The following is a 25,845-nucleotide window of genomic DNA, read 5'->3' as shown; positions in this document are numbered from 1 at the left end:
TGTTTCCTGCCATGCAGGAAACTGCTGTTGCCGTCAGTTATCAATCCTGCTGTTCATTTGTCTGTCCCCCCCCCCCCCCTGCAGGATACAATTTGGCATATTGTATTCAGCTATTGACATGTTACGCAGCATGTCCTGCGCACTGCAGTGCAGACTGCCTGTTACCAATGTCCCAGTTGGACACATCTTTGCACTGCTGAATTAGGTCAGATTCACTACTTTGCACAGCATTACATCGTAGGATTACATTTGTTATTACAAATAGATTTCTGCAATAAGCCAGACAGATCAGCCAGGCATTAGAAGTACAACACCACTGCCTGCCAAGGGTGAGAATAAGGCAACTATCGGCTGGTGTCATGACCGACCGGGGGGACAGGGAGAGTGGGCCCTAAACTGACCCTAAAAACACTCTCCCTGCCTACTTGCCCATCCATCCTAAGCGATGGATCAACAACTTGGAGCTGCTCCCTTCCTGCGCTACAGTGCAGTGGCGTAAAAACAAATAATAAACATAGTCGGTCACAGGCCAGAAACAGAAAACTACTAGACATCCAGACAGGATAAAAATATAGAACACTGTTCACACTGGACACAGAACACTAACAAACAGATTAGGTCCAGAACACAAGACTGGGAAATGGATGAGTCTGCAGAAACTCCAGGGTAAAACAGGAATAAAAACTCAATCCCCCAGAAAACACAGGAATGTCTTGATACTAGAACTCAATCTCCCAGAGTCCACCGTGGAGCACGGAGATATTCGGTATCTTGTACTAAATCTCAATTCCCCAGTGTCCCATTAAGGCTAAGTTTCTACTTGTTTTTTTGTCCTGTGTTTTTTGGTTTGAAAAAAAATGCAAGAAAAAACGCAAGAAAAACACCAGTGCAATTTCCTGCGACTGGCGTTTTTTCATTTTTGTGGAAATTGCATTCTTGGCCCCTTTGGTGTTTTTTTGGTACCCAAAATTTGTTGGGTACCAAAAAAAAAAAAAAAAAGATGCAGTAGTGATGGAAAAAAATGTATTTAATGAAATTTATATTTTTTATAACAAAATTTTTATAAAATTTTAATAAAGTGTGTGTGTTTCACTTTTTTTTCTCTCTTTTTTGAAATGTTTTAGGTAGTACTACTACTCCCAGCATGGAACACACTGTTCCATGATGGGAGTAGTAGTACCTGTACTAATAGACATATCGCCCAATGCGATCGTCCATAATATAGCAGAGATGCAGAGCGGCTCTATACAGCGCTCACATCTCTGCACTATACTCCGGCCAGTGATGTGAATAGAACATCACTCATTCATATTTTCCGCCCAGAGTGGGGATTGGCCGGATGTATGCAGCCAATCACAGCTCTCAGAGGGAAATATGAATGAGTGATGTTCTATTCATATTTCAGGCCGGAGTACAGAGAAGAGATGCGAGCGCTGTATAGAGCCGCTCCACATCTCTGCAATAGATAGGATGATCACTGCAGATGTCACTTTTGACACCCGCTGTGATCCTCCTGTATAATGTATAGATGCGGCCTGCCACTCTTCTATGGTCCCCACACTGACGTATATATACACCTATTAATATTTCCCACAGAGAGTTGTGATTCGGTGGAACCATCTGGCCAATCAAAGCTCTCTGCGGGAAATATGAATAGGTATATATACGTCAGTGCAGGGGACCTTAGAAGAGCGGCCGCCCGCATCTATAAATTATACAGGAGGATCGCAACGGGGGTCGGAAATACAGGTACTACTACTCCCATCATGAAACAGTGTGTGTTCCATGCTGGGAGTAGTTGTACCACCTAAAAAATAAATAATAAAAAGTGAAAAACACACAAACACTATATTTTTATTATTGTCCCCGCCCATATAAATTGATCCATGTTTAAAAATTTATAAAAATGTTGTTATAAAAAAAGATACATTTCTTTAAAAAAAAATTTTCCATAACTACTGTATCATTTTTATTATTATTATTTTTTTAATGGTACCCTACGAAATTTTATTAAAAAAGGTATCTCCATCACTTTTTTGGATTGCTAAATCCAAAAGAGAATAAAACCAAGAAATACAGAGATGTTTATATTTAGAAGCTCACGCCCCCTCCATAGGCTTGCATTGAGGGGGCGGAGTGTGACGTCACTATGCTCCGTCCCCGTGATCGCCAGTAATCAGACCTGGAGCGAGCAAGCTCCGGGGGCTGATTCTTGCGGGGTGCAGCATGGAAGATCACGGGGGTCCCCAGCGGCGGGACCCCCGTGATCAGGCATCTTATCCCCTATCCTTTGGATAGGGGATAAGATGTCTTAGCGCCGGAGTACCCCTTTAATGTCTACCTGGCCTCAGTGTAACACCTGAGAGGCTATAAATGGTAGCAGGGCATGAAGGGACACACCTGACTGAAGCTCCTGCCTCCATGCTCTGTGTGTAATATGCTCACACCTCAGATTACACAGCAGAGCGCAGCCAACATCACCTGCCAATGACTCATTGATTTCTGCTGCCTCCAGATAAAATGAAAAGATTTTCTCCTGCTTTAGCTGCTCGAATCAATAGGAAGCCTGCAACAGTAATTCAGTCCTCCCCAGTGAAACACTCTCAGAGGGAAAGATTCTGTGGCGAATACCTGAACAGTACAGGAGCAGATAGGACGATGTCTTCACATTGTGTATACAGTTGGAGGGGCTTCTACCAGAGGGCCACAGCCTGCTCTGGATGAGGTTTACAGTGGTTCTTCTGCTGTTCCCACCAGTTGTAAGCGCCCCTCCCGCAAGGAAGCCTTTAGCAGCAGGACCAGGTACACGCAGAGAAATTAAGGCCGACATTAACAAATTAAGCAGTCGGCTGCATTAAGTGATTCCTGTATCCTGCAGAGACCTCCAGGCCTCATGAAGAGTCTATGCATAAAATAAACACTCAATGATTGCAGAGAGTAGAGACTCTGATAAGGGTAACATGTATAGTCTAAGAGGCAAAAATATATCTCTGGTCTCTGTTAGTGTTATTACCTGACAGGATATCTAGCTCAACCCATCAACTCATGGATCCATATACGAAAATGGTTCCGAATACACATACAACTTCCACCTCCGGTGTCAACAGCATCGAAAATCTGTGTACATTTTTTTTAAATATACAGCAGTACTAGCGAACTGTAGAGTAAGGCTATGTTCTTACTCTAGAATGTCCACACGAAAAATATCCATGCGGACATTTCGAAAACTGCGGGCGCCGGCATAATGACTGCACGAGAATACACCGTCTAATAGAAGGCATTCCGTGCATAGAAACAGCTGGGGCAGAGATTCTGCCATGTGTACAGCGCAAAAGAATCACAAAGAATACAATGGGACTCTGCTGCTGTGGAATTTCAACACGGAAATTCCGAGATGTGAACATAGCCTTAGGTGCCAGGCGAGCAGAGGTAGAAGAGGCGCCGAGGTGGAGCTCATGAACTACTAACAAAGACTTTTATATGAGATTTTATTACATCATATTTAGATTGCATCTCCAGAGAGGGGTGGTTGCAAGGGCCCTGCGCCACACCTCACAGCGTTTGACCACCTTTATTGTATTTGAATAAATTGTCATTTTTACCCAGTATATGGTTTTGCCTTATTTGCCTAGCACTTTCTAGTTCTGTTTTTCATACTATTCTCCATTTTTCCATTACCACCCCCACCCCCCTTCCCTAATTTCTATACCTTTCTTCATACTTTTTTTTTCCTCCAACCCCCCCCCCCCCTACCCCCCTCCACACATCCCAAACAGGTTGAACCTGAGGACTGAACCCTTTTTGCATTCACATTTATCTGACCCACTTTAGGCACTTGGGTTTCTAGTGCCCCTCAGCTCAGTTAACCTCGGTTCACCTGATAATTTTGTGGAGTTGAGCTGGACACACTTTTTACTATAATAATTCTAGGGTACATTGACTACAAGACACTAAGGCTACGTTCACACGCCAGAATGTCTGCACGGAAAACCTCCATGCGGACATTTTGCAGACTGCCGGTGTGAGGTTCAGACTTGCTTCCTAGGCAATTTTGCATTGGCTCCTCCCCTTCAGCGAGAGATTTCTGAACATACAGCGAGGGGAGGGGTAAGGCAGAGCTGTGCAGGACACATCTCTGCTCCTCCCTCAGGAGGAGGACGTAGATTTTCACAGATCCGCTGTAAAAATCTACTTGTGGTTGTGTGACCTACGGATCCATTGTGAAAATCTACATCCAGGGGGCTGTGTGAGCGGGGCTGTGCACCTTCCTCAGGAGGAGAGGGATCCTCACAGCCCTGCTCCTGGACGTAAATTTTCATGCACCTCCCTCAGGAGGAGAGGAAATTATCACAGCGCCGCTTGCACAGACCCCTGGATGTAGATTTTCACAGCTTTCAAAATCTACATCCAGGAGCAGGGATTTAAAAAATATATGTCCAGGAGCGGGTCTGTGGAAATATACCTCCTCATCCTGAGGGAGGGGCGAGGAGGGAACTGTGTAGGGGGCTGAGGGAGGTGCAGAACTGTGTCCTGCCCCTCTCCGCCTTCCCCCTCCCCTCACTGTATGTTCGGAAATCTCTGGACAGCTGAGGGAAGGAGCCGACGCAAAATTGTATGGGGCGCAGTTCTGCACCTCACACCGGCGCTGGCATGACATACCGCTAGGACTGCTCAGAAATGTGCTGTCTCATAGACCATGCCTATTCTTTCTGCGGACACCGGAATTCGAATTTCCCCTCCAGATGTTTCCGGCGTGGAAATTCTGCTATGTGAACAGTGCAGCAGAATCCCTTTGAAATCAATAGGACTCTGCTGCTTCAGAATCTTCGTGCAGAATTCCAATGAACTTCATTAGTAGCTGTTGATATTTTGCAGACATAATAATGAAGAGGTCACTCCCAAGCTCAAACATACTGGGAAAGAGGGGGAACCAAGAAATACCGAGATGTTTATATTTATAAGCTCACGTTCCTACCCAGAGAATTAGAGGGTACATGAATGTATTAAAACTCATCTGGATGGTAAAGGCATAGCCATATGGTGCTTAGAGGAAGCTCATATTAACACACAGCTTTTCTGCCATTTTTGTAGCCGTAAAAAAACTAACCAACCATTTTGGAAAAACCTAATCTAAATCTATCTTGTTCAAATGTTTTTCAGACAACTTTACAGGCAATGTTATTGCTTCAGACATTTCTTTGCCTAAAGTCTCTTGAAATTAAAAGAACATACTAAATTATTTAACACTCATTCATGTGTGATTTTTCATCAAAGTCTGCCAATTTTTACCAGATTTTTTAACAGTAAAAATGCCATTTTACAGGTTAAATAAGGGGCAATTTTACTGCATGTGAACATGAGTTTCAAGCGCCACTTAGTTTAAACACCATTCGAGTTAGGTTAAAACATAGCTTTTACTGATATTAGTAAAAAATAATAATAAGGGGTACACACATGAATTGGGGGCATAAGGAAAAAAGGGGTACAGGTGAAACCCTATTCTTAACGTCCCTAATCAGTTCTACTCCTAATATAAGTGTGGAAATAGAAAAAGAACAATATAAAGAGACCTACCACAATTTTAAGATTGTATTGTACTACCCCCTTTATATTGTTCTTTTTCTATTTCCACACTTATATTAGGAGTAGAACTGATTAGGGACGTTAAGAATAGGGTTTCACCTGTACCCCTTTTTTCCTTATGCCCCCAATTCATGTGTGTACCCCTTATTATTATTTTTTACTAATATCAGTAAAAGCTATGTTTTAACCTAACTCGAATGGTGTTTAAACTAAGTGGCGCTTGAAACTCAATTCTTATCACCAAGAGTTCTATATCGTTGTAAGGTTTTGGTACCTACTATCCATACCATAAGTTGTGCTTTTTTTTTTTGTATGTGAACATGGCAACAGCCAGTAAAATTTAGATGCAAGGGAAATGGAAGAAATAATTAGGTGACAGTACTTCTGGCAGTTTTTGGATATCTGCCACTGCAGTTTTTGAGCCAAAGTCAGAAGTGGATCCATAAGGAAGGAGAAGTATAAGTCCTTCCTTTATATGTCCTATTCCTTTTGAATACACTTCTGGCTTTGGCTCAAAAACTGCAGTGGCGGTATTCCAAAAAAAAAAGTGGAAACTTAGCCTAAAGGTGTTCATTTTCTTGATGGCTATGGTGGACTTATGACAGATCACACTATAGATTACCATACCTTCCTAGGCACCTGGCAGGGAAAGTTAATTCAATCTTCGGAGACAGCTCCAGGATAACTCAGTTCAAGCTGTTAATTACAGCCAAGTAAATGGATTACACAACAGGGTTAGGGAATTGAACGTCACTGTGTGAGATTTAACCGAGAGGAAAATTTAGCTGTGAACACCGTACCTGATCCAAGAAGGAGGAAACCTTGACAAATAGATAAATAGATAGATACAAACACATTACCCCCAACATCACCATGAGTATCATCACCATCATTATTGTGTTCATCATCATCATTGTTGTCCTGGACAAGATCACTGCACGGGTCTGTGGACTCATAGGCAGATATCAGATTCTTCATGCTCTAGTTCAGTGTTTCCCAACCAGGGTGCCTCCTGCTTTGCAAAACTACAACTTCCAGCATGCTGGGAGTTGTGGTTTTGCAGCAGCAGGAGGCACCCTGGTTGTGAAACACTGTTCTAGTTGAAAGAAAATCCTTGCAACTACCCGGGGCACCTTGTCCCCCATTATTAGAACACATCACTGTTACCTGATGCCCCTTTTTGGAATATGGCACAGATGCCTCAATTGTTAGAAAGTAGCCTTATTAATCACCCACAAATCCTGCTACTGGATGCAGCCATGACAATGGTTCTGTGCTTCCTATGGGTAGTGTGGGTTGTTCATAGACAAAAGAGGATTTCTTTATCTCTGATCAAAAAAGTCCACTGAAACTTAGCGCTATGTGCAACCCATTACGGGCCCCCCACCCTGCACCATGCAAGTCTTCATCATCTTTCTTCATCTGAGACCCTTGTCTATCACTAAATATATATAGCGGACCAGTAGCAGCCTGATAATAGAATAATGCACAGCAGGGTAAGGGTAATATGTTCTAGTGACTTCCATCTCTGACATTTCACATCATTAGTGGATGTAAATGGTAAGGGGGGCCCATGCTGTGATCCATCTGTCACCAAAGCTCTAGAGCCTTCATATAGGACCCCCCCCCCCCAGAGGTGCAGAGCAAAGGACACCACACGATACATAACACAAGAACTTTCTATCTACATGGAGTTAACCCCTTTAACCCCGTCTCATGTATGAAGATTAATTCAGAGGTTTTGACAATACAACTGAATCATTTTACAATTGCAGTTGGAATGCTTATTGTGTATGGCAGCGTTTCCCAACCAGGGTGCCTCCAGCTGTGGCCAAACTACAACTCCTAGCATGCCCGGACAGCCAAAGGCTGTCCGGGCATGCTGGGAGTTGTAGTTTGGCCACAGCTGGAGGCACCCTGGTTGGAAAACACTGGTGTATGGTCATGCACATGTTAAACATATACAATTGTATAGTACAAAATGTTTCTAATATTTCTATCTCGCACACTGTGTATCACTCCCTTCATCTCCGACCCCAGGAACTCACAATCTAACCTCCCCATGTCACCCGCAGTTGTACTGTCATCTGCCCACAGGACCTTTTTTCTTCAGGATTTAACGTGGCTCCTAATCCATAAACCGGTTTACTTCTGTTAAATCTCTCATTGCAGAAAAGCAGCAGAGAAGCCGGCACGAGAAAAGGAGTTATGAAGCGACGGTGGGGATCACATATATAAAATACAGGCAGAATGTGATGTCATAAATAACCTGATGACGACATGAACATTGGCACTGCTTAATGTGGACAACCTTATAACATAAACGCCTGCAGCAGCAGCCGGACGCAACAAGACCATCACAGCAATAACTGCAGAAAACAGCAGCACAGAGGATAAGTATTATGTGCAAGTTCACATTTTATTTATGCCCAGTCACTTTGGATAGTATCTGAAGGGCTCTGGGCACTAATATATTTTTTACTCCCATCTTTAGGGAAAGGGTTAATTGGTGATTCGGTAAGAAATGTGTGGCGGATCTGGATCTATCTGCATAGGTTGTTTGTTATGTATAGCGGCTATTTTTGTTTCACTGCTTCTGATGCCAGATTGTGTTTACAGAAGTTGCCATCCTGCATTCTGTTTACCACATTCTGAGAATACAACAACAAAAGTCAGAGCGAAACTTGTTATATGATGGGGGATCATCCACCACAGCCAATCAGATGTCTGCATCCAGTCTTCAACAATATCACATGATTTATGGGCACCATTGTAACAAGATGGTCAACATCCGCATGTAATGGTTCTTCACTGTTTGTTATGGGGTGGCACCTGCAAGATCATGAGCTACAGTAGATCCCAAAACTATCAGCAATGAAAAAGTTCTGCCGTGGTGCATTCTGGAAGATGTACTGTTCTTCTATAATTTACGACACTAAACCCAGGGTATAGATTCCATCTCCCACTGTGCCCTACGACATTTCTCCATACAGCCAAAATTACAGTAGAACTCCAAGGTGTGGACGGGATACACCGGCACTCAACAACCAGGTAGCAGGGTAAAATGTTTGTTCACCCATAATGCAACACGTTTCACAGCACAGCTGCTTCATCAGGCATTGCATGCCTGATGAAGCAGCTGTGCTGTGAAACGCGTTGCATTATGGGTGAACAAACATTTTACCCTGCTACCTAATTTTGTTGAGCGCCCGTGTATCCACACCGTCCACACCTTGGAGTTCTACTGTCATTTTGGCTATATCTGACGAGAGGAGGAGTGACTGCTGACACCTTCATTCATTTTCCATATCTTGTTCCATTGTTGCACTTGGTGGAGTGTAACCTACTGTGGTAAGAGCAACATCCACCTATATTAATCTTTCTGTGCAACAACGGTATCACACTATGGAGCGATGTCTGCTTTTTGTTTTATATCTCCATACAGACACTGGACCAGCAGGGGCAGCAGGGAGATAAGGATTTTTGGTAGCTTTGTATAATGCAGAAATTTACAATAATTGCATCTGTGGATGTGACTGGAGTAAAAACATGGATATATATATAGTAAATAATGTACACAGTTGCTGGGTATGAGAAACTCATCATTTTACACTGCCTGTGCCCTGAGATGTTCACACCCCTGAAGTCCACAGCACAAACGCCATCTCTCCGCAGTAGACAATCGGTTGATTTAGAGGGAGGAGCAGGAATGGATGGGAATTTGCGCAATCAGGAATTATTTTGTTTGAATAACAGTGATTTCTGAGCAATTTCCTTCTCATTGTTGAACACACAATAATTGCTGAGTCCTGGGAGCGCACTGCCGGCCTCCTGCCAGATGAGGCTTATTGTTTGATAGAACCATGACCATATAACAACTCCCATCAGCTTGGAAGAGAACAAAATCATAGCATTGTCCTAGGTGTAGAAAAGGGAGATTGAGACTACTCCCCTCACCAGGCACCCACATGATGGTTGCAACTATTGCCACCCCTGAATGCAGCACAGAGCCACAGTTAACACTACATGCTACTTCTGCTGGAGGACTCTCTATGTCTCGCTATGACAGTCTGGTAGTCCAGCATATTACATGAGCCCACTACTGTACATACTGATCAATGTTACAGTGAGTCCTAGAATGCAGATCAGCCAGCCTCCATGTGCCGCAGTTTACAGCGATGCATATCTGTAGGAGGCACTCCGGAGCCCCCACATCCTCCTATTCACTGATGTATTATAATGCACTAATGTTTGCCTCAAGCAATAAATCTTGACCTCTATCCTCCTCAGTCTAATGGTGAAATATCATCCGATCGTGGTAATGTTCACTTATCCAAACATTTAGTTGGGCTCAGGTGGAGGAACTATACCAGAGAGTGGGACAAAGGAGACTTTCATATGCAGTAAACTCCCACATTCTGTATGCACATTTACACACACACATATATATATATATATAAATGCATACATATTAAGCAATTCGCCTGTAACTGAGTAACCTGAGCTCCAACAATTTACTGCTCTCCAGTGCCAAGAAACAGCAGAATTGTGACTAGAATATAAGGCTGGGTTCACATGCAGTGCTAGTGTGCCGTGTGACCCTATTAAGATTTAACAAGTAAAACATGTTAAAGACAAAATTTATCAATCTGTCAAAATCCCCTGATTTTTTTCTTAGACCAACAGCAACTACTCGGAGCTCAGCTTTCTTTATAACAGAGCATTTTGAGACATGAAAGCTGAGCTCTGATTGGTTGCTATCTATCAGACACATTTTTTTGTCTCAAGAAAGTGTAAAGAAACAAATGTGACTACAGCAAAACTGTGATGAGATCTGAACATGATTAAATAGGGACCCCAATGTAACTAAATAGAAGGAACAAGGTGCAGACTCAAGTCTGGAGTTTCCCTGCTGGGCACAATTCTTATCATCAGCCTGTACATCATATCCCAGAAGAGAAAAGGGCATAGTATGCACTCAGTGATACACATTTATAATAGTACAAGACTATTTTAAAAAGCAGTGGATAAAGGGATGCACTTACTTCCACCAGGTGGGGTGTTGGGTTGAAGCCGCAGAGGTTGCACACTTGCTTCTTACATGAGGTGCAGCTGTTATAGTTTGGGGAGTCGCTGGATCCCACGTTCAGTTCTGTTTTGCACAGCGGGCACACAACTTTCGGCACATCCTTTGGCTTAACATGTTCATTCTTCCCAGGTTTGTGAGGAGGAAAAGCCTCGGCCCTGCTTGGGGCAGGGGGTCCTGACCCCTGTGGTTTTGTGCCCAAGTCCTTGCTTGCATCACTAAAAACTATTTTTGGAGGCACTTTACCTGGGGACTGCTGACTTTGTGGAGTTGGTTCAGGGACAGATATCAATGTGCTTGCCTGGTTCAGGAGAGAAGCCCCAAAACCAAACAGCTTTCCTGTCAGCCCTTCCTGAGCCTGGGCCTGGTCCTGTGTACCACGGGCTGAAGTTGCAGGGGTTTTTGCAGGAGAACCTCCCAGGTTTTTCCTTTGTTCAGCTGGGGAAGGTTTCCCTTGAGAATGTTGGGGGGAGTTCCTTACTGCCTCTAGAGGAGCAGTGGGTTTTGTTTGTCCTTGGCTAATTTGTTCTCTTTGTTGGGTGGGTTGAGGTTTTCCCTGTGGATGAGACATGGTTAAGCCCTCCACCTGCGCCTTCCCAAGAGATGTCTCTGCTCCACTCTTTGCGTGGTGTTGGTATTGAGCTTGGGGCTTATGTTGTGGTTGGATTTCAGTTTTAGTTTGGGCTTGTGGTTTCAGTTGGACTTGGGGCTGGTATTGGGCTTTCTGGGTATAATGGCTTTGCGTTTGATCTTGTACTTGACCTTGTGTCTGCTGGGGGCGATGCTGCTGTTGCATATGAGGAAGGGGCTGTGGGTGGTGCTGGGTCAGAGGGGGCTGTTGAGTAGGTGGCGGCTGTGGTTGATGCTGCACGGCTGGAGGAGAGTGTGACAGTGGGAGCTGATGAAGCGACTGTGATAGAGTTGGAGGTTTCATCTGCTTGGCTGGAGATAGTGAAGGAGAAAGGGGAGAGTGGAGCTGCTGCTGGCTCTTTGATCTGGTTGCAGTGGTCATGTCCATCCCAAGTGCCCTCTGCATCTGGCAATTTAGGCACAACCACTCCTTCACCTATGAATAGAGCAGACAAGGTTCAGTTACTAGTCAGAGATGGCATAAGGCTAATGGACAATTAGAACAGGACAATCTATGAATCAAAGAGGAGGTGACGGGTGCTGCCAACCTGACATTTACAGGATCAAATAAACAGTGATGGAATTTCTCTATCACATTCTATGCCCTGGCAATACGGTGACTCAGTTTGCTAATCTGTACAACATAAAAAGAGGCACCATCCTCAATGTGCACCTGAACTACCTTCCCATGCCCCCACACCTGCAGACTGCTTATTCTGGAAAGGACGCAGCATCTTTAGGACGTGTTGATATGTCCCTTAGGAGTCTCAGTGATACGCTAATGTCTAAATTAACTTAATTAAAGAGGCTGCAAGGAAACTGGGAGTCTTTTCATTACTGTAATCCCCAGGACACAGCGCTGCTGAACAAATATTGACACTTTATAGGATAATCAGCGCTGCGCACACAGATCCTCACCACAAGACAAACAATTATGGTAGCAAAATACAGATGCACATAGGTGATTCCTCTGAATGCAAGCAGCAGTCATCACAAGAAACAAAAAGCAAAACAGATACTACAAACCAGGATCTGAGACCACAAACCCCTTCTCCTCTTATTGCTAGGCTATCTTGTCCTCCTACAGTTTAGTAAAATATAGAAGCACCCTGTAACTTCCATCCAGGTTATGTCAAAATGTGTAAGGTTTGACACTGGTGTGCTCCTGGTGCTGATGGCTCAGAGCTGCTATTATACTGACCTGTACTCTACCTCTGCCCCCCTGACTGCCCGACACTGCCTTCTGAATGATGGGCAGTCTCATTACATGTTGACATAAAGGAGTATGCTTGTCACAGTCAGGGATATCGGTCAGAAACGGGATATTGTACAGGAGTGTGGAGATGCAATAAGCAGTGACAACCAGAATTTGGCTGTGCTTGTCACTTTCTTCTGCAGCAAGTGATCATGTGCCTACCTCACTTATGAATCTCAAACTACAGTATCAATCGCTCTGTGATTTGCTGCTACCATCAAGACTTATATACAGGTATCTTAGATTACGCCCACAACAATGGAACTGCAATATATCCACCCCAGATATCTATAGAATTAACATAAGTAACGTGCACTAAAAGATTGTGCTAGTCTAGACTAGAGAACAAGGAGAGAACAAGGGTTCTCTTTGTGATCCCATCCCATGTAACATCATATTTTGCTGTTCTTCCATCTGTGGTTTGCTTTATGTTTTTATTTACCTTGTTTTTTTCATGTCAAGTGTGGTACATATTACATTATTATGCTATATATAGATGAGTAACTGTATGGTACTATATCATATTTATTCAGTATACTACAGTGCAATATTGGTGTAATACTTGTGCACAATTGGGAATAAAAGACGGGGTCTGTGGAGAGAGGGGGTTCATGGCCCCTCTCCCATGTTGTGTTTTAATTGTTTTGAATGCCCTCTTGTTTATGTATCTGTATTTATGTGAATATTATTAAATAAAGTAATTGTGTATGATCTTCTGATCTATAGGTGTGCGCTTTATACAGTGATTACTTTTATAATGTAGTAGACTAGAGAACAAAACACAGACCTGATTAAAATATTTCATCTGTAGGTACATGAAAACAGTTAAAAATAAAAAGGGAAAAACAGGAAATATGATACTCGGCATGTGCTTCTTGGAATCTCTCAACTTTCTCAGCGATGGTGCTTGGCTACACTTGGCCTACACTACCGTTACTACACCGAGACGAAACGCCCTGTCCTGAGGATGAGCCGGCATATAAATAGGCCACGCCCCTCCCACAAATACAGTCTTTACAGGCTTATCACTTGTCCACACTAGTCACCAGTAACCAGCACCAATCACCAGTAACCAATACATGTGCAATATAACCAGAACCAAACACCAGTAACCAACACATGTACAATATAACCAGAACCAATCACGAGTAACCAACACATGTGCAATATAACCAGAACCAAACACCAGTAACCAACACATGTACAATATACAAAAGAATAGTGTAGCTCACTCAGTGGGAATATATACCTGAGGTGAACTGGTGTTACCTTCACCCAAAGGTCTATAGAATGCAGAAAAAAATATAGTTGATAAGACAACTAAAAACCAGTCCTCAAGGTATATTTACCTTGAGGACTGATTTTTAGTTGTCTTATCAACATGTACAATATAACCAGCACCGGTCAACAGTAACCAGCAACTGTCTCCAGGAATAAACAACTGCTTCAAGTAACCTGCACCCATCTAGTATACCGGGACCACGAGTATAATATGAACGGAAAAAACAGGTTATTGAGGAATTCAGTGGCACCATACATTGATGTGTGATTTAAGTGTAAAATATATATATTTATTTAGTGCAATTAGGTACTGCATAAGGCACTCAGCATTGTTTTATTGGTTGGACTTATGGTTGCCACTAGCATATATAGCTGCTACTGTGACTGTGTCCAATACTGAAGCTGCTAATGGGACATTGTGCAATCATAAGTGTATACAGCTGAGAGATGCTAAGGACATTGTACAATAGATTTAATAAAGCAATATCGTGTCCCATGAATGGAGTTGTGGGGAAATACTGTAGAATAAGTGATCTGCAAGTAACGCATCACCAATGTGAACTGTGTTGATGCTAACCTGATCTAACAATTGTCACTGCAGTATATATGATGAGGGTTGATTAAAAACAATATCTACTAACAGAAATGCCCATTAACATGGATGCACGTTGTTTGAATAACTATGCAATGTTGAAGCTGCTATTGGGACAGTGTATAATTATCTGTGTTTACTGTGGAAAAAAGAATAAGGAAGTTGTGCAATAGCTAATGCAACCAAGAGAAATAGTGCTTTATGAATGGAGGTTTTGTGAATTGCAAATAACACAGTACAAGTGTGAACTAGGTTTGCTTACAACATTTACTGACCATTTATTGCTGCCATTATGAACATATGCTTCAACATTATGCTCTCATATAGAAACATGATGAACATTGTCTGAATACAATAAACTGCAGTTTTTTGTGGAAAAAAAATAATGGGGATAAGATGCCTGATCGCGGGAGTCCCGCAGCTGGGGACGCCCGGGATCATGCACGGGGCAACCCGTTTGTAATCAGTCCCCAAAACGTGTTTGCTCCGGGTCTGATTACGGTCGACCGCACGGTCGGCGGAGTGTGATGTCACGCCTCCGCCCCGGTGTGACGTCACGCTCCGCCCCTCAATGCAAGCTTACGGGAGGGGGTGTGATAGCTATCTCGCCCCCTCCCGTCGGCTTGCATTGAGGGGCGGAGCGTGACGTCACACGGGGGCGGAGGCGTGACGTCACACGCCGCCAGCCCTGCGGTCGCTGGTAATCAGACCCGGAGCGAACATGCTCCGGGGACTGATTACAAACGGAGTGCCGCGTGCATGATCCCGGGCGTCCCCAGCTGCGGGACTCCCGTGATCAGGCATCTTATCCCCTATCCTTTGGATAGGGGATAAGATGTGTAAGCACCGGTGTACCCCTTTAAAGTAATGGTCTGCTGGTTGCACATACACTGATATTGTATGATGGAAAAATAATCTGTAGTAACAGACTGTGCCTGGAATTTATTACTGTTCAAGAGTAATAATCTAGTGCAGGGGTCGGCAACTCCTGGCATGTGTGCCACATGATTGGCACTTGGGGCTGGCTCTGGGCGGAGAGGAGCTCACTCTGCTAATGGGTATCTGGGACACTTGCTTCGGTTCCCCAGGGCAGCGAGCACCGCTGCTGAAGCCTCCTCTGAGTGTGAGCTGCTGGACCTGCGGCTTCACTGAGAGGAGACCTGTGACCTCTGCCCGCACGCAGTGCAGGCACCAGTGAAGTCACTCATCGGTGCCGGCACTGTAGCGGGAGAAGAACGCAGCTAGCTTGTGCTGCCCAGGAGATCGCTGCCTGCGATATAGGTGAGTAAAAGTTAGCTTTTTTTTAATCATCCTGGCATCAGCAGAGCAGGGGAGGGAAGGTGACGGGAGGGGGAAGGGGGGTGCAAGTGATGGGAAGGGGGTGCAGGTGATGGGGATGCAGGTGAAAGGGAGGGGAAGGGGGATGCAGGTGATGGTGAGGGGGGTGCAGGTGATGGTGAGGGGGGTGCAAGTGACGGGGAGGGGATGCAGGTGACAGGGGGAGGGGGGATGCAGGTGACAAGGGGAGAGGGGGCACGTGACAGGGGGAGGGGGGTGCAGGTGACAGGGGAGGGGGTTTCAGGTGACGGGGAGGGGGGTGTAGGGGTCGAGGGTGCAGGTAAGGGAGGGGGAAGGGAAATGCAAGTGACGGTGAGGGGAATGCAGGTGACTGGGGAAGGGGAGATGCAGGTGAAAGGGGGAGGGGGGGTGCAGGTGACAGGGGGAGGGGTTGCAGGTGACAAGGGGGAGAGGGTGTGCAGGTGATGGGGAGGGGGATTGCAGGTGACGGGGAGGGGGGTTTCAGGTGACAGGGAGGCGGGTGTAGGGGAGGGGGTGCAGGTGACAGGGAGGGGGGTGATGATTTGGATGTGAAGGAGCACTGGCTACTTCCCTACCTGGCTACCTACCTTATTAATTTCCTGGCTACATACCCACCTACTTAGCCACCTGGCTACCTACCTACATAGCTACCTACCTACATAGCAACCTAACTACCTACTTGCTACCTACCTACCTATTAACCCAGGTACATACTTACATACATACATAGCTACCCATTTACCTACCTTGTTACCTACCTATGAACTCACCTCCATATCTACATACCTACCTGCATAGCTACCTACCTACCTACTTATATCCAAGGAAAATCATAGCTCACCAAAGTATAAAGTGCACAATTCAGTGTAGTTTATTCCATTTCAAACAGTGTTGTAGAACAGTGTTATAGAACATGTTTACTCGCCTCTCGTACTTGGCAGAGGCGAAGAAAGGCCGCTGAAATGTAGCCTGCTCTGTAACACTGTTTGGAATGGAAAAAACTCCACTGAATTCTGCACTTCTGTGGAGTGCATTGAAAAAAAGGAAGAAACTAAGATGTTTGTCCTGAAGATGCTGCAGTGATGGTTTTGGCTGAAAGAAGTCATCATGGTGGTCTGAGCCAGAAGGAGAACAGAAAGAAAGAAGATGATGTCGACCGTAAATTGTGAGTCAGTTAGCGTAACTGTATGTATATTGTTGCACAACACGACTGGGGTCTGATCCTGGGGTCTGTATTATGTAAGGGAGGGGTCTGTATTATAGTGGAGTCAGATTCTGAGGTCCGTATTATGGCGGGGTTTGATTCTGGGGTGTGTATTATGGTGGGATCTGATTCTGGGGTCTGTATTATGATGGGATCTTATTCTGGGGTCTGTATTATGGTGGGGTCTGATTCTGGGGTCTATATTATAGTGGTGACTGATTCTGGGGGTCTGTATATGGTGGGGACTGATTCTCGGGTCTGTATTATGGTGGGGACTGATTCTGGGGTCTGTATTATGGTGGGATCTTATTCTGGGGTCTGAATTATGGTGGGGTCTGATTCTGGGGTTTGTATTATAGTGGTAAGTGATTCTGGGGTCTGTTTATGTTGGGCACTGATTCTCGGGTCCGTATTATGGTGGGGACTGATTCTGGGGTCTGTATATGGTGGGGACTGATTCTGAGGTCTGTATTGTGTAAGGACTGATTCTGGGGTCTGTATTATGGTGGGTGGTGATTCTGGGGTCTGTATTATCGTGGGGTCATATTCTGAGGTCTGTATTATGGTGAGGTCTGATTCTGGGGTCTGTATTATGGAGTGATCTGATTCTGAGGTCTGTATTGTGGTGGGGTCTGATTCTGAGGTCTGTATTGTGGTGGGGTCTGATTCTGGGGTCTGTGGTATGGTGTGGTCTGATTCTGGGGTCTGTATTATGGCGGGGTCTGATTCTGGGGTCAGTATTATGGTGAGTGGTGATTCTGGGGTCTGTATTATGGTGGGGTCTGATTCTGGGGTCGGTATTATGGAGTGATCTGATTCTGAGGTCTGTATTATGGTGGGGTCTTATTCTGGGGTCTGTATATGGTGGGGTCTGATTCTGGGGTCTGTATATGGTGGGGACTGATTCTGGGGTCTGTATTATGGTGGGGTCTGATTCTGGGGTCTGTATTATGGTGGGGACTGATTCTGGGGTCTGTATTATGGTGGGGACTGATTCTGGGGTCTGTGTTTTGGTGCAAATTTATTCTGGGGATTGTATTGTGGTGGGGACTCATTCTGGGGTCTGTATTATACAGGTCTAAGTTAAAATGGTTGTGCTTACTGTAACGTCCTTACTGGGAGAACAATATATAGGGACAATTCTAAAAAAAAACATCCTGTGACAAGCCACACCCTCACAAACCCCACCCACAGCAAGCCACACCCACATGAAGCCACACCATGCGACTTCGAAAAAAATAATTTGGGCACAGCACTACCAAAAGGTTGCCTACCCCTGATCTAGTGAAACAATCATCAAGAATATATCTAAGGTGCGACTCACAAGTAAAAAATCTGGTGGCGGCGGGTGTATTTAATTCATTGTATAATAGTTTACAATACATTTTTATTATTTTGTGTCTCTTAAATAAAAGTTACGTTTTAAGGCCCCCTTCACTGCCCTAATAGAATTGTTTATATGAGTGGGAGACCATACAAAGAAAATACATGGATAAATATCCTCTAGTGTGTAGCCCCCATCCAGTATAACCAGCATATGTCTTCAGTAACCTGCATGTGTCACTAACCACCTGCACCTCTCACTAGTAACTAGCATCTGCTCAATTTAACCAAAATGTATTACTAACAATTTTCCATTATAACCAGCTCCAGTTACCAGTAACCGGCAGTTGTCCAATATAACCAGCACCTGTCACCTGTTTAATATAACCAGCATCTGTCACCAGTAACCTGCAACTGTTCAATATAACCAGCATCTGTCCCCAGTAACCGGCAACTGTTCAATATAACCAGCACCTCTTACCAGTAACCGGCAATTGTTCACTATAACCAGCATCTGTCCCCAGTAACCGGCAACTAATCAATATTACCAGAAACTGCCTCCAGTAACCAGTAACTGCCTTCAAGCAAATAGAATCTGTCCAAAATAATCACTACCAGTCCAATATATCCATTCCTTGTCAAATGTTATTAATATTTGCTACTTATATTTGTCTCCAGTAACCAACACCTGTCACCAGTAAAGAACACCTGTCCAATATAATCCTCATCTGTCCAATATAACCAATGCTGGTCCAATGTAACCAACATCTGTCCAATATAATCCTCATCTGTCCAATATAACCAATGCTGGTCCGATGTAACCAACATCTGTCCAATATAATAATCATCTGTCCAATATAATCATCACCTGTCCAATATAACCAGCCAGGCACGTCTCTACACCGCCATAGCTAACCACGCCCCCAGGGTTAAGATTTTTAAATAGAAGTAATCTACAAAACTTTCTGGCACCAGTTGATTTAAAAAAAATTGTTTTCCACCGGAGTGACCCTTTAATGCTAGTTGCTTGTGACGTGCCACAGCATGTTGCGACATAGATTCGGTTTTCATTACCAAAGTCGATGTATAGCCCTAGCCGAGGAATCTCTTGTCTCCATAATGGTCCTATTTTATAAGCAGGGCTTCTGCTATAACCTGGGATCTCTCTAGTAGTCATCAGTAATAAATAATATGATAGATGTTTATACTTGCCTACTGGCTCAATTTACTAAAAGGGCAAGGTTTATGCAACCAATACCATATCAGGGGCAGTTTTTGGTGTTTTAAATATTGGCAAATACTGTATGTGACAGGCCAATGCCCACAAAAGGGTCTATGAAAACAGGAACCGCTGGAACCCCTTTCCTGAGCAGTACATTGCTTCAGTTGCAGTAGTGATCCTTATCCGATCCTGTGTATCCAGTGTATTGCATAGTCTGAGCGCGTATAGCACAATGCACCAGACCAAAAGAGGAAAATTGCTGCTATTTCCAGCCTGCAAAATTATGCTTACTGTTATCCAGCAGCATAAAACTCCATTACATGACAGAGAAGCCATTACCTAAGAAAACACCAGCATCCAAGAGGATGGTACACTCAGCACCAAGAAACATAGGCATCCATGTTACAGTCATATTTCAGCCAGCTTAAGTGATGTGTTAAGGCTTATTTACAATATTCAGTCAAATCATCTATCATATAACCACAGCAGAATCACAACTCAGAACCTGGTGTTCATAGCAACCTCTTGTGATTTTGTGGGAATTACAGAAATAAATATACCACAACTTCCCCATGTGACTAGACCCTTACACTTATGTTACATCCATTTTACTTCCATATCAAGCTGGGTTTACTCACCTACGTAATTTTTTTATCATTCTGTTCTATCATAGGACAACAAAAATAATGCTGAAGCTGGATCGCCTGTAAGCCAGACACCATATGGACCTTAAAGGGGTATTCTGGAAAAAGGATAGGGGATAAGATGTCTGATAGTGGGGTCCAGCTGCTGGGACACCCCCTGCGATCTCCGTGCAGCACCCGGAATTCTGTTGCCATTAATGTTAAAGGGGTTATCCAGGAAAAAACTATTTTTTAAAAATCTACTGGCTCCAGAAAGTTAATCAGATTTGTAAATTACTTCTATAAAAAAAATCTTAATCCTTTCAGTACTTATGAGCTTCTGAAGTTAAGGTTGTTCTTTTCTGTCTAAGTGCTCTCTGATGACACGTGTCTCGGGAACTGCACAGAGTAGAAGAGGTTTGCTATGGGGATTTGCTTCTAAACTGGGCGGTTCCCGAGACACGTTTCATCAGAGAGCACTTAGACAGAAAAGAACAACCTTAACTTCAGAAGCTCATAAGTACTGAAAGGATTAAGATTTTTTTTATAGAAGTAATTTACAAATCTGTTTAACTTTCTGGAGCCAGTTTATATATATAAAAAAGTTTTTTCCTGGATAACCCATGATAATGGGGTTGTTTTACAATCCTTTGTCATACGTTTGCACCAGTTTGGTTTCTATTCCATTTTTTTTACAAGACAGTACATGCAGAATTTTTCCCCCATCAAAAAAAAAAAACAGAAGAGATACGGATATAATAAATTTAACATTGAAGTCAATGGGAAACGGATGAGCCTTCAATGTCATCCATTTGCATCCATTTTTTCCAATCCGATTTTTATTCGTAGTTACTTCTGAGCATGCTCAGATGAGGTGTGAGGGTGTGAGCAGCCAGGAAGTAGCCAGACAAAAATAAAAACGAACAATAAAGGATTATGAAACTGATGAAAAACTGATGCAAAAGGATGCCACCTGTTAAGGATGCAGGACTTGTACGTCCTGGCACTGTTACTGGGATATGAAGCGTGCTCACGAGCTGAGTACGCTTCAAACCCGGTGGGTCTAGACTGCTATCAGCAGCCAGGACCCAGGGTTAATGCCGGGCACTGCCGATCGGGCCGATGCCTGGCATTAACCTTTTAGATGCTGCGATCAAAGTTGATCAATTTGGGCCCTTACCTGCCTCCTCATTGAACGATCGGTCCTCTGATGCTCCAGCCAGGCTCTGCAGGCTGGAGCAGCAGAGCACTGATGACACTGATAAGCTATTGAGAATGGAGAATGAGTCATGATTTAACTCAGGATCAGTATAGGATACGTGAACATTTGGGGTTCTTGCTTTGGGACACTTGAGAGCCATATGAGGTGCCCACAGAAATAGTATCACTAGACATTTTGTACAGTCAGATATTAAAAACATTAAGGGTACGTTCACACATACAGGATCCTGTGCAGATTTGATGCGCAGGATTTGAAACTGCAGATTAGAAGTTGTGCTCAGTCATTTAGTTTACATTGAAATCTGCAGCAGAAAATCCTGCACATCAAATCCTGCACATCAAATCTGCGTACGTGTGAATGTACCCTAAGACACAATGCAGCGTTACCTCTGTAAGATGAGGGTTGGGGTTAAAACCACACTGGCTGCACACTTCGCTGCGACACTGGGTGCATGTGTTAAAGTTTGGCTGATTCGGAGAGGAGGTGAGGTCTGTTGTGTTGCATATAGGGCAAAGCGTACTGCTGGGAAGAGGGGCAATCTGCGGCACTGAGTACGGTGAGGTTGGGGTAGTGCCTCTGTCTGGAGATGCTGAGGGTGATCTTCCAGCACGGTGACCTTTGCTTTCCACCTGTAGCGTCCTTCTGGAGACATCAGATGTCTGCTGGGATGGGGAGACATGGCTTTTCACTTCTTTTGTGCTTTCTGGGGTTTGTCTAAACGTTTGAGTGGCATGCTGCCCAGCTAAACGTCCTGGATTCTCCAACCTTCCAGGAACACTGCAAGAGAAATCAAGAAGTCAAATCAAGTCAAGGTTCACACATCTTATACTATAGAAACAGCTATTTACCCTATTAATGCTCACAAACGTAGGGGGATATTTATCAAAACCAGTGCAAAGGAAAAGTTACCCAGTTGCCCATAGCAACCAATCAGATTGCTTCTTTCATTTTGCAGAGGCCTTGTTAAAAATGAAAGAAGCGAGTTAATTGGTTGCTATTGGCACCTGGGCAACTTTTCCTCTGGACAGGTTTTAATAAATCTCCCCCATAGTCTTCAACATGTTTAAGAGGTTGTCACAGCCCCCCCAACTGACATAGTTGAATAAATGAATAAAGTAGCAATATAATTACATTGTGATCAGACATGAGATCCACACACCTTATACTACAGTCACATCTATTCCCTCTATTACTGCTGACAACCATCCTCTATATCATGTCTGAGAGGTTGTCACAGCCCCGCCCCCATTACTGACATCACTGGATATAATTACATTGTGATCAGACATGAGACCACACACCTTATACTACAGTCACATCTATTCCATCTATTACTGCTGACAACCATCCTCTATATCATGTCTGAGAGGTTGTCACAGCCCCGCCCCCATTACTGACATCACTGGATATAATTACATTGTGATCAGACATGAGATCACACACCTTATACTACAGTCACATCTATTCCATCTATTACTGCTGACAACCATCTTCTATATCATGTCTGAGAGGTTGTCACAGCCACGCCCCCATTACTGACATCACTGGATATAATTACATTGTGATCAGACATGAGACCACACACCTTATACTACAGTCACATCTATTCCATCTATTACTGCTGACAATCATCCTCTATATCATGTCTGAGAGGTTGTCACAGCCCCGCCCCCATTACTGACATCACTGGATATAATTACATTGTGATCAGACATGAGACCACACACCTTATACTACAGTCACATCTATTCCATCTATTACTGCTGACAACCATCCTCTATATCATGTCTGAGAGGTTGTCACAGCCCCGCCCCCATTACTGACATCACTGGATATAATTACATTGTGATCAGACATGAGATCACACACCTTATACTACAGTCACATCTATTCCATCTATTACTGCTGACAACCATCCTCTATATCATGTCTGAGAGGTTGTCACAGCCCCGCCCCCATTACTGACATCACTGGATATAATTACATTGTGATCAGACATGAGACCACACACCTTATACTATAGTCACATCTATTCCATCTATTACTGCTGACAACCATCCTCTATATCATGTCTGAGAGGTTGTCACAGCCCTGCCCCCATTACTGACATCACTGGATATAATTACATTGTGATCAGACATGAGACCACATACCTTATACTACAGTCACATCTATTCCATCTATTACTGCTGACAACCATCCTCTATATCATGTCTGAGAGGTTGTCACAGCCCCGCCCCCATTACTGACATCACTGGATATAATTACATTGTGATCAGACATGAGACCACACCTTATACTACAGTCACATCTATTCCATCTATTACTGCTGACAACCATTCTCTATATCATGTCTGAGAGGTTGTCACAGCCCCGCCCCCATTACTGACATCACTGGATATAATTACATTGTGATCAGACATGAGACCACACACCTTATACTATAGTCACATCTATTCCATCTATTACTGCTGACAACCATCCTCTATATCATGTCTGAGAGGTTGTCACAGCCCCGCCCCCATTGCTGACATCACTGGATATAATTACATTGTGATCAGACATGAGATCACACACCTTATACTACAGTCACATCTATTCCATCTATTACTGCTGACAACCATCCTCTATATCATGTCTGAGAGGTTGTCACAGCCCCGCCCCCATTACTGACATCACTGGATATAATTACATTGTGATCAGACATGAGACCACACACCTTATACTACAGTCACATCTATTCCATCTATTACTGCTGACAACCATCCTCTATATCATGTCTGAGAGGTTGTCACAGCCCCGCCCCCATTACTGACATCACTGGATATAATTACATTGTGATCAGACATGAGACCACACCCCTTATACTACAGTCACATCTATTCCATCTATTACTGCTGACAACCATCCTCTATATCATGTCTGAGAGGTTGTCACAGCCCCGCCCCCATTACTGACATCACTGGATATAATTACATTGTGATCAGACATGAGACCACACACCTTATACTACAGTCACATCTATTCCATCTATTACTGCTGACAACCATCCTCTATATCATGTCTGAGAGGTTGTCACAGCCCCGCCCCCATTACTGACATCACTGGATATAATTACATTGTGATCAGACATGAGACCACACACCTTATACTACAGTCACATCTATTCCCTCTATTACTGCTGACAACCATCCTCTATATCATGTCTGAGAGGTGTCACAGCCCCGCCCCCATTACTGACATCACTGGATATAATTACATTGTGATCAGACATGAGACCACACACCTTATACTACAGTCACATCTATTCCATCTATTACTGCTGACAACCATCCTCTATATCACGTCTGAGAGGTTGTCACAGCCCCGCCCCCATTACTGACATCACTGGATATAATTACATTGTGATCAGACATGAGACCACACACCTTATACTACAGTCACATCTATTCCATCTATTACTGCTGACAACCATCCTCTATATCATGTCTGAGAGGTTGTCACAGCCCCGCCCCCATTACTGACATCACTGGATATAATGACATTGTGATCAGACATGAGACCACACACCTTATACTACAGTCACATCTATTCCATCTATTACTGCTGACAACCATCCTCTATATCATGTCTGAGAGGTTGTCACAGCCCCGCCCCCATTACTGACATCACTGGATATAATTACATTGTGATCAGACATGAGACCACACACCTTATACTACAGTCACATCTATTCCATCTATTACTGCTGACAACCATCCTCTATATCATGTCTGAGAGGTTGTCACAGCCCCGCCCCCATTACTGACATCACTGGATATAATTACATTGTGATCAGACATGAGACCACACACCTTATACTACAGTCACATCTATTCCCTCTATTACTGCTGACAACCATCCTCTATATCATGTCTGAGAGGTGTCACAGCCCCGCCCCCATTACTGACATCACTGGATATAATTACATTGTGATCAGACATGAGACCACACACCTTATACTACAGTCACATCTATTCCATCTATTACTGCTGACAACCATCCTCTATATCACGTCTGAGAGGTTGTCACAGCCCCGCCCCCATTACTGACATCACTGGATATAATTACATTGTGATCAGACATGAGACCACACACCTTATACTACAGTCACATCTATTCCATCTATTACTGCTGACAACCATCCTCTATATCATGTCTGAGAGGTTGTCACAGCCCCGCCCCCATTACTGACATCACTGGATATAATGACATTGTGATCAGACATGAGACCACACACCTTATACTACAGTCACATCTATTCCATCTATTACTGCTGACAACCATCCTCTATATCATGTCTGAGAGGTTGTCACAGCCCCGCCCCCATTACTGACATCACTGGATATAATTACATTGTGATCAGACATGAGACCACACACCTTATACTACAGTCACATCTATTCCATCTATTACTGCTGACAACCATCCTCTATATCATGTCTGAGAGGTTGTCACAGCCCCG

At 43.8% G+C, this 25,845-nt stretch overlaps 1 protein-coding gene across 2 annotated transcripts in view; it reads right to left on the bottom strand.

The window, feature by feature from the left end:
• The window catches only part of BSN (bassoon presynaptic cytomatrix protein), a 277,532-nt gene that overhangs the window by 196,761 nt on the left and 54,926 nt on the right, over positions 1 to 25,845 (bottom strand). For both annotated transcript variants that reach the window (XM_056525257.1, XM_056525259.1), the window contains 2 exons: positions 21,728 to 22,118; positions 10,629 to 11,735 (listed from right to left, as the gene is read on the bottom strand). In XM_056525257.1, coding sequence (XP_056381232.1) covers positions 10,629 to 11,735; positions 21,728 to 22,118 — 1,498 coding nt within the window. The remainder of the gene's footprint in view (positions 1 to 10,628; positions 11,736 to 21,727; positions 22,119 to 25,845) is intronic.

This window comes from Hyla sarda, chromosome 6 (genome assembly GCF_029499605.1).
Source record: "Hyla sarda isolate aHylSar1 chromosome 6, aHylSar1.hap1, whole genome shotgun sequence".
Classification (NCBI taxonomy): Eukaryota; Metazoa; Chordata; class Amphibia; order Anura; family Hylidae; genus Hyla; species Hyla sarda.
Note: the sequence above shows the minus strand (reverse complement) of the source record. Positions and strands in the feature narration are given on the sequence as shown.